Source organism: Juglans regia, chromosome 16, assembly GCF_001411555.2.
Source record: "Juglans regia cultivar Chandler chromosome 16, Walnut 2.0, whole genome shotgun sequence".
In the NCBI taxonomy this organism is placed as follows: Eukaryota; Viridiplantae; Streptophyta; class Magnoliopsida; order Fagales; family Juglandaceae; genus Juglans; species Juglans regia.
Genome location: NC_049916.1, coordinates 26,336,881 through 26,353,736, shown reverse-complemented (window position 1 = coordinate 26,353,736; position 16,856 = coordinate 26,336,881). Strand labels below are relative to the sequence as shown.

The 16,856-nt window shown below is 35.5% G+C and overlaps 2 protein-coding genes across 4 annotated transcripts; both read right to left on the bottom strand.

Annotated features, from left to right (window-relative positions):
* Positions 1-1,785: 1,785 nt before the first annotated feature.
* Positions 1,786-10,194, bottom strand: LOC109002288 (phosphatidylinositol 4-phosphate 5-kinase 7-like). 3 transcript variants are annotated; one of them, XM_035686866.1, is made up of 10 exons: positions 10,035-10,194; positions 8,906-9,099; positions 7,665-8,747; positions 7,124-7,291; positions 5,775-5,940; positions 4,574-4,684; positions 4,295-4,482; positions 3,509-3,663; positions 2,568-2,736; positions 1,786-2,300 (listed from the first exon to the last, which is right to left on the bottom strand). In XM_035686866.1, exons 2-10 carry the CDS (start codon positions 8,920-8,922, stop codon positions 2,024-2,026), a joined length of 2,334 nt encoding a protein of 777 aa, XP_035542759.1. In that variant the 5' UTR covers positions 8,923-9,099; positions 10,035-10,194; the 3' UTR covers positions 1,786-2,023. The 3 variants fall into 3 exon arrangements, with proteins under 3 accessions (XP_035542759.1, XP_018835511.1, XP_035542760.1); XM_018979966.2 differs by lacking the exon at positions 10,035-10,194 and adding an exon at positions 9,886-9,967; XM_035686867.1 differs by lacking the exon at positions 10,035-10,194 and adding an exon at positions 9,886-9,900 and having other exon boundaries at positions 8,906-9,094.
* Positions 10,195-12,294: 2,100 nt separating this feature from the next.
* Positions 12,295-16,251, bottom strand: LOC109002272 (serine/threonine-protein kinase CDG1-like). The gene is made up of 9 exons (XM_018979939.2): positions 16,050-16,251; positions 15,139-15,266; positions 14,969-15,066; positions 14,154-14,635; positions 13,599-13,762; positions 13,284-13,351; positions 12,911-13,046; positions 12,562-12,711; positions 12,295-12,437 (listed from the first exon to the last, which is right to left on the bottom strand). The coding sequence occupies exons 1-9, from the start codon at positions 16,249-16,251 to the stop codon at positions 12,375-12,377; spliced, it is 1,491 nt and encodes a 496-aa protein (XP_018835484.2). The 3' UTR covers positions 12,295-12,374.
* Positions 16,252-16,856: the final 605 nt, after the last annotated feature.

Genomic DNA, 16,856 nt, shown 5'->3' with positions numbered 1-16,856 from the left:
GCTACTGGAGTTTCAAGAGGGAAATCAATAGTTTAAAAATTCCAGAGGTTCTGACTGCTATTGCGGTAGAAGACAAACGTGTTGTTTGTCTGGTAAAGTAAGATAGTCAAGTTACAAAAGTTTTGTAATTGAGAATTACTTGTAATTGATTTTCAAATAATAAAATTAACTTTCCTGAGTTTGGCTGCCTCACTGGATTTTACTTTTGAGGAATTCTTTAAAGAGTTTTCTTTCGTAATCAAAATTAGTATTATGCACTTTATTTATTCTATGTTATTGCATAATCATTAAATTAATTATATGCTTGGTAATTTCAGTATATAATAATCTACCCTTGGGAGGATATATAATTTGTCGATCAACTCGGCCCAACGTGCTTTTTAAGTCAAATCCAGAATGTTGAAGAAAAACTAAATCATATACAGGACATCCATCTCCATCAAGAGAGAGAGAGAGAGTTGTAAAACCATAAATTTCAGTGTTTTAAGAGCAATACAGTGGAAAACGTACGTATTGGTTCAGCATTACGTTCACATTATCACATGCAGACCCTGTCTCAATACATCAAAAATATAATATGATAATTTTTTAGGAATAATTTAAATTTAGGAATAATTTTTGAGTCTAGTGAAATGTAGTCTATTATTGAAGTACGCCGGGGGCGGGGCTCCGGGATGCGGGGGAGGGGAGGGGGCTCTTATTGCTAATGCATTTTATTTTATTTTTTACTTAATGATTAAAAAAGTGACTATTAGTAAAGTTATGTATTTTTTTTTTCTTAATGACTATTAAAATTTTATTTTATTTTCTACTTAATGATTAAAAAGTGATTCTTAGTAAAATGAGTCGATAAGTCAAGATGGTGTGATCTCATGTTCGAAAAGTTAAGAGTTATCCAGTAACGGAACAATTATCTGTTGAGAAGACTTAGCGTCAGGTGTCAACAGACACGTCAGCAGACTCGTTCCCAGTAGAGTGCAAATTCCTATTGTGCCTCAAATTTCTAATAGACTCAATCCGTCAGCAGAGTCCTACTGCAGATCAAATACTGATCAAAATATTTATGATGGAGATCTCAGCTAGGTGATTAATCTTTTGATCATTATTTTTCAAAACTTGGAAGTGTTGGAGAGTGATCTAACTGCATGAGTGAGAAAATTCTTGTGAAATTTTTTCTAGTGTTTTTCAATTCTCTCTTTGAGTGCGTGCTTACTCCGTGTCGGAGTTGAAGTGATAGAGTTCAGCCACTGGAGTTTCAAGAGGGAAGTCAATAGTTTAAAAATTTCAGAAGTTCTGGCTGCTACTGCGATAGAAGACAAACGTGTTGTTTGTCTGGTAAAGTAAGATAGTCAAGTTACAAAAATTTTGTAATTGAGAATTACTTGTAATTGATTTTCAAATAATAAAATTAACTTTCCTGAATTTGGCTGCCCCACAGGATTTTACTTTTGATGAATTCTTTAAAGAGTTTCCCTTCGTAATCAAAATTGGTGTTATGCACTTTATTTATTCTATGTTATTGCATAATCATTAAATTAATTACATACTTGGTAATTTCAGTATATAATAATCTACCCTTGGGAGGATATATAATTTGTAGATCAACTCGGCCCAACGTGCTTTATAAGTCAAATCCAGAATGTTGAAGAAAAACTAAATCATATACAGGACATCCATCTCCATCAAGAGAGAGAGAGAGTTGTAAAACCATAAATTTCAGAGTTTTAAGAGCAATACAGTGGAAAACGTACGTATTGGTTCAGCATTACGTTCACATTATCACATGCAGACCCTGTCTCAATACATCAAAAATATAATATGATAATTTTTTAATTCAGTGAGATTCATCTCTTGATAGATAATCTTCTATACAAAAAGTAAAAATAGAATAATTTGTTATACTTTACAATGAATGGATGTAAAAGAATTGTATGTTAGCATGCAAGGAGACAGAGCTTTAATTTCCTAAGAAACGATTACGGTGAGCAGGCAAGAAAAAAAAAGGTGAAGATCATCCTCTCGATCATGGCACGTCTGGGAAAACTGTCTCCAAGAAATTGATAAAACGGGTAGCATACAGCTTGGGTTCAACAGATGAGATTGCGAGGGGGTCAAATTTCAACGATTTATACCTATGCTCCAGCTTCTTTTTCAAATTGTATTCCTGCAGTATATCGATTATGCCCAAATAGAGAACAACATCATAAACCTCAGAAAGTTCAGCTTCGGAATCGACCTCATCCTGCCGAAGCTTCTGATCTGCCTGTGCTGGCATGTTAACTCCTAACTGCACACGTAACCTGAGTAAAAATGTAATTATATACAGCTGTTAGTTATTTATATAGATTGAAATAGATGACATTTATATGTCTGATATTTAAATAAGTGCAGTAGAAATCGTAGTGTTGAGAGTGGCGATACGCGCCGCAAGATATGAGAAACAAATACATCTATGACTGCATGGATATGATGAACCAAAGCTGCAACTGTTTAGCAGCGTGTCTTGTTACTGAAAGAGAAAGTTGCAGTGTGTAGCAGCAAAAATTGATAATGATCATAGAAGTTACCTCCCAGTACCAGGCAGTAAAAGATCAACTTCCTTGTCACCTAAGGAATATGCCCTCAACGTACTTCCTCTGATGTGAGGACCTGGAGCTGTGCTGACAGAGCTGGGTTCATGGGTTACTAGTAGCAGACTTTTTGAACGAGTAGGTGGTTGTCCTCGTGAAATTGCTCCTGTTGGACATGGAACATAAGCTTGAAAGTGATAGCTAATTAATAATACCTAAAAGTTCTGAATGTTCAAAGATGTAGTGTCTTTCAGACATGCACTCAAGTCCACACACACCCGATCTCATTATTTTGCAAGACTAAAAGGAACTATTCCTGTCTACAGCGCATTATGTTTTCTTCCCTTAATCTCTTCCTTGGATTTTGACTGGATTACTCCAAATCATAAACCAACTCATTCTTTAAATTAACAAAAATATGAGTCCTGAAACCCAAAGTTGTTGGAGTGCACAGCAGGAGAATAAAACCAACATATGATGTGTGCAAAACATAAACAAGTACAAATTTCTAGCAGTTGTTGCCAATTGTAAATCCTCTAGGGGGATCAAATTTCATAATTTAAATATAAGAACATAGGCAGTTAATGATGCAATTTTCATAGCAATTTTAGACTGGTAAGTAACTTGCACTCGTAACCACAATATTCCTCTCCCATAAGTGAGATGACTAACATAATGTCCTTATTTCTCAGAATGAAAAAGAAGTAATTCTTCAAGCCATGATCTCACCCATCACCCCCATATACTATACCAGAAACGAGCAAGTAACTTTTTAAACATTTTCTGACATATAACTGCAACGAATATCTCTGCAGGACAACTAGAGATTTAAATGACATTGAGAAAGCCAAAGGATGTTAACAAAAATGCAATCAAGGGCATAAGTTAAACAAATCCAAGTTTAGATGACAAAATGTTCATGAGAAAGAAATATCTACCATCACCAGGAGGGAAACTCTCATGATGGTGAATTGCACTGGTATTTTCTATGAGAGGCTTCAGGTGCTCTGGAGCTCTGAAGTGTAATCCCAACAGAAGGCTATAATCAATGATCTGCTGTGATTCTAAGAACATACAGTCCATAGAAATTTGTCTGCAGAAGAGGAAAAGATAATTATACCGAAAATCAGAGGTACGTACACTATACTATTGCAGGTAATCATATGAAAAAATTCTTGAAAAGATAAACAAACATAGGGGGCTGAGGGAAGATGAGTCCCATTCTCATACAATAAAGTTGAATGTCTAATCTGTACAAGTCTTACAGTTTTGAGCCAGAGCAATGTGGGCTTCAACTGAATTAACCATAACAAACAGCCTTGGAGTTTTATAGAAGCAAGAGCAATTTTAAAGCATGATTATATCGGAACTCTGAGCAAGTTTGTTTGCTCAAAGATCAAGCTTATTACTCTAGTAATTTTCTTAGGCATTTTCAGTAAGAAAGTTTTTTTATAAAGCTAATTGGCTACTGTGAGGCCATTTTAAGCAATTCAATAAGCCTTGGAAAACCAGAGAGAGAAAGAGGGAGAGAGTAAAAGATTTGAGCTAACGCTAAAGTACTGACCTAGAAACAACAGGCAATATTATCAAACCAGAGCGCAGAGTATATACCTTTCAATGTTTTCCTAAGTCTTGCTATCATATCTATTAGTTGTAAGGGATCGGATCACTAGTAGGTTATAAAATCAAAGTTTACATCACAATTTCAAAACAAAGGAACTTACCTAAAAAGGGATTCCCGTAATAATTTGTCCATATGAAATTCATATGATAAATCAAGATCTTTCAATGTGGTAGTCTCATCAATTTTATCTTCATCTGTAAATCTTCCTTGATATGATCCTTTCAAATCATAACGACGGTGAATTTGTAGTTCTGTGCGAAACATATTCCCCATGACCACAAAGCGTACCTAACAGCAAAATGATCGAAGATTCATATTAAAAATAAGTGACCGACATAACCAAAAGGAAACACGAGCCATATGGCATGATAAGAGATACCTTTTTTCCACCTATTAATGTTATCCTGTAGAGCCCAAAATATTTTGTTATCAGAGTGTTCTCATATTTTTCTACATGATAATAATAGTAAGGAAGCATCTTGAGTAGAGCCTACAAAAAAAGAGACAAAAAACATTATAGTCATGGTTAACGTCATTGCTGAACAAGAGGAACAATCAAATAAAGTTGAATAATTTGTTAAGTTACATTTCTATTAAAAAACATGTACTACACAGAACAAAACTAAATTATGAAATAGACACATCACGAAAAGTCTATAGTAAATCAAACAATGTCATTATCGTAACCATTGACAACAACAGGAGATAAAAGGGAAAAACTCACTTAATGTATGCAACACCACCAATATCAACTCAGATCACGTTTCCTGTTAACCCAATGGCTTATCCCCACCAATACACATCAAAGGCATCTAAAATTTTGAAATACTTAATGGTATTCGCAACAAAGTTATGAGAAAGACAGGCTGCACTAGCGTTAGCAGGGTATGAGCAGCTAGTATTCCTCACCAACAAAATTTTTATCATGACCAAATTCAAATATGATTTGAAAATCATTGCTTGACAGAGAGAACAAGAAATAAAATCCAAATACTTATACTTTTTCATGCCATATTCCTTAATTCTAACCCTATGGAGTAATTTTCTTGTATGCTACAGCTGCTGGGTCAAGGTTCTCCAATTGAAAGCAGTACAGGTACCCCTAATTCTTTTTTTTTTTTTTTTTTTTAAATAGAAGTAAAAGTTTTCTTGATAGAACTAGGCAAATGCCCAAGTACACAGGACAGGATGTATACAAGAAGGTACCCCTAATTACGGTGGGGTATGATCATGCATTCGTACTAGGAAGGCTATACAGAATCAAAGACACTCTCTTTAACAGCTCCATTTCACATTTGGTCTGAATTTATAAATTTAAACTAAAAAATCAAGTAGGAAGCGATAAAAATATTTCAATTCTTTGAGAGAGGAAAATATAAAGAAGCATGAGTAAACTGAAACCAGGTCCTCCATAATCATAAGAAAATACAATGGGTTCTGCCTCTAAGGTTGTGCAGCGAAATGGAAGATCTTCACAGAAATCAGCAAACAGGTAAGTAGATTGGTTGACGTGCTTGGGATTTGAAACACAAAGAACAGATAAAATATAAAATAATTTGGAAGTTTGTCAGTGTTCAAACCTTCAGTTCTGATATTTTTAATGTCTTGATCACAAATCTGTCATCATGAGAAAGATAGAAGATACTGCCACTTTTACCCGAAGAAGCAAGCTCCCTCAGACCATCATCACCACACATGGACATCATGTACTCCGCCGCATCTAACTTGAACATCTCCCTCAAATTCCTGTAAATGTAGTTTTATTCTTCAAACAGGGTGTTTGGCCATTTTTAATGCACTTGCAACTGACGATACTGTTTGAGGAATCATTCAAAAAAGAATAATGCCTTGAAGCGTAATCCAGTAATGATCTGAAAAGCATCAGACCATAGAGAAACTACTTGGTGCTTTGAGAAAAGTCATGAATATGTTTGTTTTCAATCTTAATGACAAAATCCTCATGCTATCTACGAACTCATATTAACTAAATTATTCACAAGATCACTTCCTATAACAAATTATTCATTGGTGTTAAGAAGCATTCTTTATTTTTGTTTTTTTATTTTTGATAAGTAGTGGTCAGGAGTATTCTAAGTGATCATAAAATAAAAAGTAATTTCGCAGAGACGAAAAGGAATGAAAGTAGACAATAAAGGTCTATGGAAGTGGGAAGTCACATTTAAAGACAGCAGAGAACTCTTCCTCCCTCATCTCTTTCTTTCTGTACATTTCACCAACTTGTGATTAGCGTTCCAGTCATCTACCCAAAGGTGATCAATGGTGTTTTGTCAGCACATTTGAATGGCATTCAATCATGTAAATTCCAAGTCACGCCAATAGATGGAATTCTCAACAATACCCTCCAAAGTCACCCTTTCCCATGTGGTTTGGCTGCCAACATCGTGCAAATTTATTGAAAATGATCCCAATCTGCCTTAAGTGGCATATTTGGAGGGGCAGAATGATCAAAGTTTCAAGGATTGTGAAAAGAATACAGAAGAGCTTAAGGATTTACTCTTTAGATCCCTTTATCATTGGATGGTGGCACACTTAGGTATTTCCAGTTTTAGTTTTCACGATTTTTTTGACATTTTTTTTCTTTTCTTGATATGTGTATCTTCTGTATACTCCCAGTGCACTTGCAAGTTGCATGGCACCTTTTCACTCTTTAATAAAATTGTCTTACTTACAAAAAATAATAATAATTATAGATGCATGACTAGTACTTGTGGATGTTGAGTTAGTTGGTCGTCAACACACTATTCAACAAAAAAAGAGATCATAATTCGAACAGATTGCAGCCTTTTTGGAATCTAAACAAACAGAGCTTTAATCATGTGGCCCTCAAACAAAATATTAAATTGCATGGCTCTCATTAGTTTACTCTTTCACAAGTAAAACAACAATTACACAAAAGATTGGTAGGTACCTGAAGACCATTGGGCAATAGTCTTTCCAATAGAAATTAATAGAATAATGTGGAGGAGTAAACTGGGAACCCTTTCTTGGAAAATACATCCATATTCTAGCTTGATCACTGAAATCAGATGACCGCACTTCACGCATAGGGACTGGTGTAATCTTGCCAACAGTGTACCTGTTAACTTTAAATAGTTAACAATTGTCATAGGCAAAGACTACAAGAATCAATTTGTACCAAAACAAAAATCCAGCATATGACAGCAAAAAACCAAGATAGATCTATATCAGCCCAATCAGAAACCCCCAAAAAAAAAAAAAAAAAAAAAGCTTGGTAAGAGTGGAAGATAATATGGCATGATCAACCATAAATCTTGAGATTTAAGAATCATTGACAATAAATCTAATTTAAAGATTATAATTCAAATGAACTGTCGTAATGTACACATTTCACAATATGGACACTTTCTAATTTAAAAAATTTGAAGTGAAATCATTAGAAGTACACCATAGAACTTGGCTTTCTACGTGAGAGGATTCAATTGATTTACCTTATACCAAGTTGCAAATTAAGCATTAAATAATAGCTCCGATGGCCTTTGAAAACATCCAAACAAGAGCTCCTTGTTGCTTCTTTCACATTAAATTTTTTACACTGTTTTGTTTTGCCTGATAACTCGGTATATGTCCTAATTCTCTCTTTGATTAAAACTCCTTGCACATATTCCCTTTCATAAAATGAAGTACTGTTATCTTGTGCCTCATCCTGATCTTCATAAGAGGTATGGGAAGACGTGCCTGAAGATTCATGACATCTTAGGTCCCTAGCAGGACAAAAGACTCTCCAATTTCCATTTAACAATGAACTCCTTTGTGATATTTGACCTGTACTTCGTAAAACTCCATCACTAAAAATCTTCTCAGAAAGACTGTGCTGAACACTTGGTCTTGTTACCCTGTCTTCCCCCGAGTTCAATGATGAACTGTGAGACGGAAGAAAATTTCTGTAATCACATTCGAGAGAGTAATGACACTTCTTCAAAGATGGATGTTTGCATCCAGTAGGATAGAAAGTTCCTTTTCCATCTTTTAGGCCCCTATTCCACTTTCCAAAGTAATACCCCCCATCAGCAAACCTATGTATTCCAGACCCATGTCTAAACCCATTTAACCAAAAGCCTTCAAAAACATCACCATTTACCCATTTCATAACCCCTCTACCGCACATTTTCCCACCTTTCCAATCCCCGATATATGTGTTTCCATCATTCCAACAGTAGCTGCCACAGCCTTCATGTACTCCTTCCTTCCATGAACCTTCATATGTATCAGAAGTAGAATACCGCTTTTCGCCAATCCCATGCTGAACATTCATCCTCCAGGCCCCATGGTAAACGGACCCATCAGGTCCAGTAAAGGTGCCAATACCATGAAGATAGCCCCCAGAGAAATCACCCTCATATTTTGCCCCCGATGACCAAATGATTTTCCCCTTCCCTGATATTTTTCCTCCATCCCAATCCCCTTCATAAATCGTTCCATCTGACCATGTATATTTACCTTTGCCATTGGGTTGTACTCCCTTAAAATTACCACTATAGATATCTCCATTCGGAAAGACCTTGTCACCAAGTCTGAAAAAAATACAAATATATCAACCAAAATTCTATCACTCCTAATCAGAATTTTGGACAAGAAGAATGATTCATGTATGAACAGCAAGATACTCTGACTTTGGTAATGGTAGATATATGTAGAAGGAGAGAACAAAGATTTACCAAGTTATTTTTACCTTTGAGTGTCAGCCATTACCAGTATGCGATAAGTGATCTAGCTGATCTACATGCCTTTTAAAAGTCTCGTCTCAGATAACTTTCTCGACTCTGAACAGTCATTCGAACACTGATAAGGAAATTCTTCTTTCACCTTCACTGCCAATTTAAGATCGTCATGTCCAGTCGGGGACGCTGAACAAACAAGACTGATCTGGTGTAGTATTAGTAAAGAGAGGCACATCAGAGAACAACATGGCATTTAAAACGTTAAAGCATCCATCTTTGTATGTTGCCAAATAGAAAAATCCACTGCTTTGCAAACCTATTATTTTCCATTTCTTTTTATTTCAAAAGTTAGGGTGCTTCAAAGGCATCCAAATCTAAATTGCTTGATCCAGTTATACATTTGATCATAATAGCCGGCAATCATGCTATTCCTTCAACAGGTCAATTTCCAAAGCATACGTTTTAAAGACAAACCTGCCACTGTATTGACATGAATGATTCACAACTCCAATTTTTCCCCGTGACCATATCTCTATTAATATTTCTTTTGGCAAGGAAATTCCTATTTATGGTTAACATCATTCGTCCATACACGCAGCTTCAAATTATTTCAGGCAAAGTTTTTGAAATAGTTACGAACAAGCATTTCTGGTCGAAAATGGGTGAAGATGGAACACAACACCCCATCCAGTTGGAGCCATAATTTAATTTATTGATTCAACCAAGTTTTATACTCAATTCATTCTACTGCCTACTTCTCGCACAGGCCATATCAAAAGCCACCACCCCCCAAAAAAATATCCACAATCTCAAACTCTCTAAATCACAAACAAACATATGTTTAAGCTCAAATTAACAGCCAAGTCTCCCAATATATAAAAGAATAATAATAAACCTCTTGAAATCAAAATAACATCACGGGGATCTAATTACAATAAATCTTATTGTTCGTTCTCATTTCTTCGCATCAAATAAATAAACAATATTATACCTAATGAAACAAGTGATACCAGATAGAGTGATGGATTCGAGGTTGTACTTGACGATGATAATCAAGTTCACAAAAAAGTAAACGAATTAAAATGAATTTTTAATTCAATAACGCATAAAAGGATTTTAGATGAGAAAACATAAACTCGCCTGAGTTAGCTTAGAACATTAATCCAAACGAGAGAAAGGAATCTCTGGTGAAGTGAAGTAGACTCTAAGCAAAATGAAAAAGAACAACCCACGTACAAACTCAGACTGAAAGAGCCACCAAATCCTTTAAAAATTTATTCTCTCTTTTCCAAAACCTCAAGCCGCCCCCCCCCCAAGTTTTTTTTAACCAAAAAAACAAATTAAAAAAGGAATCCAAGCCGACCATGTCCCATCAGGTCCTCTCTGCTTGAATGGACACTCTATCTCTCTATCTCTTTCTGTCTACGAGTTATATAGTTTAAACTGTTGCGTAACGTCTAGATGATGCCCGTGCCTGTTGAGGATTCTTTGGTTGTGGCACATAAATACGTCTGAAGGGAAGAAAAAAGTCCAATACAGCACATAAATGTACAGTGGGGGAACCTACGCAGCGTCAAACGGCATCCGAGGAAGGAGAGATCTCTGGGACCCACGTGGCGAGCAGACAAAACTGATGTACTCGAGCTGTACCCGATTTAGGTGGGATCTGAACCATCCGCCACGAAAGGGATAAAGGCATGGGCACTGCCACCTGGTAAACCATTACAATAGTCAATAGGTATTTGAATGGAAATGGCACTTGGCATTATATTAAGAGAGAGAGCTTTACGATGGAGGCTGACAGGCTGTGGCTTGTGGGACCCATAGCCGGGCTCTGTAGGGTCTCTACTCTCGTACGTGTGTATCCAAGATCAATAGATTCCAAGCTCCCCTGCCAGCCGGAAGGGCCTGACGTTCATTAAAAAATACTACTTTTTTTTTTTTTTTTTTGTTCGGCAGGGGTCGGCAAAACTTGTCGCCTTCTCTGTAGGCATCCTTCCTTCTCCAAAACCACACCGAGAAATTTTTGGTAACGTTGAGTTTCACGAAACATGCATAGAAATTCTCATGTTTAAAGTTGGTTCGTTTTCTTGTGCAACCTTTAGGATGGAACTAATTATCGACGGAATATATTATTTTTTTAATTTTTTAGAAAATGGTTAAAATATATCTTAACTTGGACTTATAAAACTCACTTAAAACATCTTAATTCGTTATATCAATTCAAATACAGCCTTAAAAGTCTCCTGTGGCTTTGATTTTCAAGGTTTAGGAACAGTCCTCTTCTTCTTTCTTCTCATTGTTAATATTCGTAACCGTTATTGAAAACAAAGTCAGAATCTTAGCACTACATGATAATGAGTTTCAATGATGTACTTCTACTCATAACGTGGAATTCGGGTATCCAGTAATAAAGTCTTAACTAATCTATAATTTGATTTATACGAATTTTTTCAAGACCACGACGCCATCCCAAGAGTTGAAACAATGATCAAACAAAAGGCTCTGGTGATCTACCGTTGATCTGAATCTTCTCATTGAATTCTTAGGCCGAGTCAGTACCGATATTTCCTTTGTCTTTTTATTTATTTATTATTATTATTATTATTCTTTTTCTTTTTATATAATTTATAGGTTGGTTTGGTTGGGTTTTGGTGCTACAACTTTTTTTTTATAAAAATAAAAGACCAAAGAGGCAAGAAACAGCGTTGGTCAACGGCTTTTGATGTCCCTCCTCCTCTTCCAATTGCTTTGTTTTGTCTTGTTTTTGTCTGTTGGGTTGTTTCATGTAGTGGTGGGTCAGATCGATGATCTATCGGAATAAACCGACCTTTATTTTTTTTTTTATTATTGTTATTATTATTATTGTTTATTGAAAGGGTCGCTCTGCACACCATCGATTCACTAAAATAGACTGATTTAAAAAATCTAAAAGAGTCAAGGAATATCTAAAATGGAGAAATACAACACGTGTTAAATAAAATAATAATTATATGGTTCATATCACACCAGCTAGCATGGCTGCTTTTTTTTTTTAAGCCTTACCATGGCGTTTTGATTCCATGAACGAAAATGCTCTAAAGGTTTTTTGACATCGCATGAATGCTTTTCAGAGGGTAGTTTTTATAATTGAATTCAAATCTCTTTAAATTTCTTATCTGAATTAGTAAATATCTCAAGCCACATTCAATGCTCAATAATTCTAGAGGATAGCAAATTAACCATCTGAGCACAATCCCATTTATCCCCTTGGAGATGAATTTTTCAGTACAAATATTACTAGACTCGAATATTTGCAGCAATCTCATTTGTTTTTACAGATCAGATAAGAGAATTAAATTAAAATTAAAATTAAAAGTTGAATAAAATATTATCCGCTCATGATTTTCTTAGTTTCCTCCAATTTTATGTGCAACAATGACCAACTATACTGATCACTTTGTGGAGTACATGCACGTTATAAGAAGAACAATCTGCAGACTAATTCAGTAAAACTCCGTACTTGGATACTGCAAGCTCATCACCTCGAACCACAGCTAGGACCTGCAAAAGTTACCCCACGTACTAAAGCAATACTGGACCGTATATAGAGAAGAAAGTCATAGATAAAACCAGGCCGAAAGGGAGGGGATTATGATCAAGAACCTTCATAAATATTCTATCTTACCTCACTCATAGAATGTCTCCGATTCTTAGCATTTTTGAGACAGCAGAGTGCAGCATTGGCCATATGCTGAACCACTTTTGTATCACAAGTTTCTGTTAGTCTGGGATCCATCAGTTGGCTAATCGAACCATTTTGGAGAAGTGGAATTGCCTGTTTTTTTTTAAAATTAACCAGTGTGTTTATTTGGAATTCTAGCAGGCAGAGAGTAGTGTAAAGAAAAAAATAATAATACTTATTTAGAAAGTATTCTCAAAGTGATTCAATTCCTTATTGGTGATTTCTCCTGTAAAACAGCCTACATGAAAAAATATTATGTATTTTCAATTTGAAGGTTGCCTAGAAGTCTTACCCAATCGACCAACTTCTGGCCATTCCCTTGGGCTTGGAAACAAGGGGCACGCTTTCCAGTTATGAGCTCAAGGAGGAAAATCCCGTAATCGTGTATATCTACAGAAAGATGTTCATCTTCCTCAAGATTTTTGCCTCTTCAACAATACAAAAGATCGTAAGTGACCGGTTAAACCATACACGTAAATTGCTAAATATTTGACACTCAAGGCATTGGATTGTCCATTGCTTATACTATTATTGTTGGTTTTGTTAATGTTGTTGCTGTTTATATTCTTATTATCAACATCACGGCATCTCTTATTTAATGAATGACTTTGAATTCAAACATGCACATACCAGATTTGAGATAAAATTATGAAGGGGGAACTTACTTAGCTGGTGAATCGTCTTGAGAGGAGACATCATCTGTAAGCCACTTAGCAGTTCTGAAGTTGACCAGCTTGAATGAAAGTAAAAGCCAGATGTTCAGTTTTGAGGCAAGAAATCTTGGGTTTCAAAAATATGTGATCAAAGCAATTGCTGGAACAAGTTGTTAAACCTTCTTTGCTAAAGAAGTTGAACGGTGGTGCATATTAAAAGCAGGAAAATTTATGTACAGAACTTGTACTTCAGTTGCTTTGGATAGACATTCTCGAAACTAGAATTGCAGTATAAATTGCATTTGAGGAATAGTTCTTTACACTTACCATTGTGGAATAACCACTACTGAAAAGAACATGAGCAGAACAGACAGAGAGGTGAACTATGGGTCCATCAACACACTCCTCATGAAGGTACCGCAGGCTTGCACCTATCTCTAGAGCAACACACCACCTTGCCTTCCACCCAAAATCCATAGCCAAGTTGTCACCTGCAAACAGAATGCAAAAATGCAGGAGTTAAATCATGATGAGGCCCTCATGTAATTTATATAGAATAAAAATTCTCATATTGATAAAGAATTGAGGAGAATATCTCTTCATATTCTGAACTGAGAAATGGTTCCACCTTGCTCTTTCTTCCATTTTTTTTTTCCCAGGCTCCTTAATTCCAGAATTCTTATCAGTAAAGAGACACAAGAATACAAGATACAATCTAGACCACAAGCATGTCATATAACAAGCAGAACGTAATAAAGTCATAAATTGTATAATTAACTACTTAGTTTCTTGTAGAGGATTTCTAGAACAGAGAGAATGCATCAGCAATTCATCATCTTGGTTTAACTATATCAGGATTTCAATAAGAGAAGTTCTTCTTACATTGCAAGTTCAAATCGACAGTACCCATGCACATGTTATCGTAAAGCAAGGACTTAGGAGCACCAGTGCTGAGGTATCCAACAATGTTCAGGATATTGCGGTGGCGTACCCTCGAAAGGATCTCGAGCATCGACCAGAAGTTTTCATCAGTTTCTATGAAACACTCAACTAAAACAGGTGCATCTTGCAACATCCCATGATAATATTTCATGCCATTCGCTTCCATAATAATATTTTCATCAGCAAAGTTATTTGTTATTGCTTCAAGTTCGCTCTGATCAATGGCTCGAGGAGAACCCCTCCAAGACAGTGGATACGAGCAAGGAATTTCGGTCACTGGCAAGGGTGCAGATGATTCCTCTTCTGGAATATCCTTTCCACTAGCCTTTAATGTCACTAAGATAGCAGTATCCTTTCCTTTCATAACTGCAAGATTACTGCTTATACGCTGCCGTATATATTCCTTATATTTCTTGAGGTGACTGACAAACCAACAAATAAATAAACAAATCAATAAATGAAACAAAAAGATAAAGCCAACTTGAATTTTAGGAGGCTTTTGGGCACCACAGGGATTGAGATCGGTCCATTTTATTTGGAATGAGTAAATCATCTCAACCTGATGTTCACTATATTGATTTTGCTGCTATGCACCTGTTGATGCTGGCCTATATCAGCAGCACTAGCAATAATAGTTTTTGGAAGAACATCTAATTCAATTGAATGAAAAAAATGAATGAATGATCTAATTTCCTGTTGGTGACTGGACATCTCCTTAGCTTCTATTTTTGTAAGATCATGATGAGAATGAGAACCTGTCTAAAACAACCCAGTGGACATTAGAGTTTTGTGCTTCCTGAACAGTTAATCTAGTGGGACAAATTCCGACAGCAAGTTTAACCTCCATCTTCACCTGCATACTAGAAAGTGTTAAACATATTCTCCCATGCTATTCCTATTATTGATAATGTAGGAAAGCACCAACCTCGTTCTTTAGGCACTGTCTGTAATATGGCTGGAGATTACTTTGGTATTGTCCCCTTTTTTTCTCAATTTCTAACTCAAGCTCTTCAGGATCCACTTCACCTTGCCCTGGAAAGTCTAATCTTTCCCCTGCAAAGGTAATTTATGTTAGGCATACCCAGAAACCATAAAAGAAACTAGAGTTGAGAACATTAGAAAATTTGAAATTATTTTGATAAAACATGTGAAAGTAAAAGGATTTCGCTGCATGCATATGATAGAAGGAAGAAGTTGGGTTGATCAGAATTCAGCACAGTTGAACTATCAGAATTTTGTGTATGTTGAAATCTGTTGAAATATCATGATTGTTTTCTTATAAAATGTTTCCAGATCAGAAGGGAATTTTTTATAATAATGTAAAACAGAAGTTCTTAATTTTTTCAAAATGAAAACAAAAATAAAAATAAAATTTGGCTGCAGTTTCATATATATCACAAACAAATACTTCAATATTGTTTCAGAAACAGAAGACCATAAACATACCTAAGAAAAACTCTGTAAGCAATAATCAATCCAGATTAAGATTGTTACTTACTACGTTTAAAAACTTCCACTACCTTTTATATTTCTTGAAACGTATATATATACATGCTACAAAAGCAAAGATGCATATACTGATCACAAACTGATGCTGACGCTTAAAAAAGAGTTTAATCTTCGATCATGTCAAAGCAAAAGGATTTCTAGGAAACAAAATTAACTTAATTAGGAGAAAACATATCTTGGTTTTAAGATCAGAGAATGGGTATCTTCACTTAATCAACTCCTTGATGAAGATATCCTTCTAGATTTTTTTTGTGAACTATCATATATATATATATATATATAAGAATTAAGTAAATAGAACTGATCAGCAGAGTAAAAAAAACTTACATAGTCCGGAGATGCCAATGCGCATTAGAAATGGGAAGCAAGAACTCTTCTTGGAACAAGATTCAAGAATAACTCCTAAAGCAATGACAGTGTCTCTTGGGCGGACAATGCGTTTGAGAGCCCAGTTGACTGCCTCCATGCCTCCTTTACCCCCTCTATTGGCATCCACCACTACCAACACAGTGTCTCCTTGCGACTCCATTTCTCACTGATCACTGATCACTCTCTCTGTGGAGTTTCTTAGAATGGTATGATATACATCTGATCAAGTGGTAGAAAAAATAAAGGAGCTGTGGATCGAGGAGTACTGGAATTTACATGTTTATTATAGGTGAGCCCGCCATTTACGTGGGTAACAAAGTGATCTCTTTTAGTCATTACCGCTTTGCTTAGGTTTTATAGTATCGAATGAAAAAAAAACAAAAGATTTTGAGATTATAATACTTAGCGTTATCTTGTCTTTAGAAACACTCCAAAACTATATTGTCTATTGCCTATTTGCCTACCAATGTTCTTGTTAATTTCTTCAAGCAATAAGATTATTTTTTTTCACCCACAAATTCACGGGGACGACATTGTTGATCAGTATGTAAGATGTGAACTAGTTTACGATGTTTCTCATGTTTTTAGATGTTTTCGAATTTGTGTTGTTTGGACTTTTTTTTTTTCTGGTTTTGGTCGATTTGACATTATCGATCTTCACATTTACAAAATAATAAAACAATCAATTCAAAACTCACGTCAACTCATCTCAATTCATCTCATCTCATTATTACAATTTTTTCAAATTCGCTAACAAAATATAAT

Coding starts and splice junctions, on each gene's coding strand:
- LOC109002288 (XM_035686866.1), bottom strand. Junction 4,685..5,774: donor TAAAAATATCAGAACTGAAG/GTTTGAACACTG, acceptor CTTTTTTTGTAG/GCTCTACTCAAGATGCTTCC. Junction 2,301..2,567: donor TTACTGCCTGGTACTGGGAG/GTAACTTCTATG, acceptor ATTTTTACTCAG/GTTACGTGTGCAGTTAGGAG.
- LOC109002272 (XM_018979939.2), bottom strand. CDS start 16,251: ATGGAGTCGCAAGGAGACACTGTGTTGGTAGTGGTGGATGCCAATAGA. Junction 14,636..14,968: donor CACTGGGTTGTTTTAGACAG/GTTCTCATTCTC, acceptor TTGGTTTGTCAG/TCACCTCAAGAAATATAAGG. Junction 12,438..12,561: donor GGAGACATTCTATGAGTGAG/GTAAGATAGAAT, acceptor TAACTTTTGCAG/GTCCTAGCTGTGGTTCGAGG.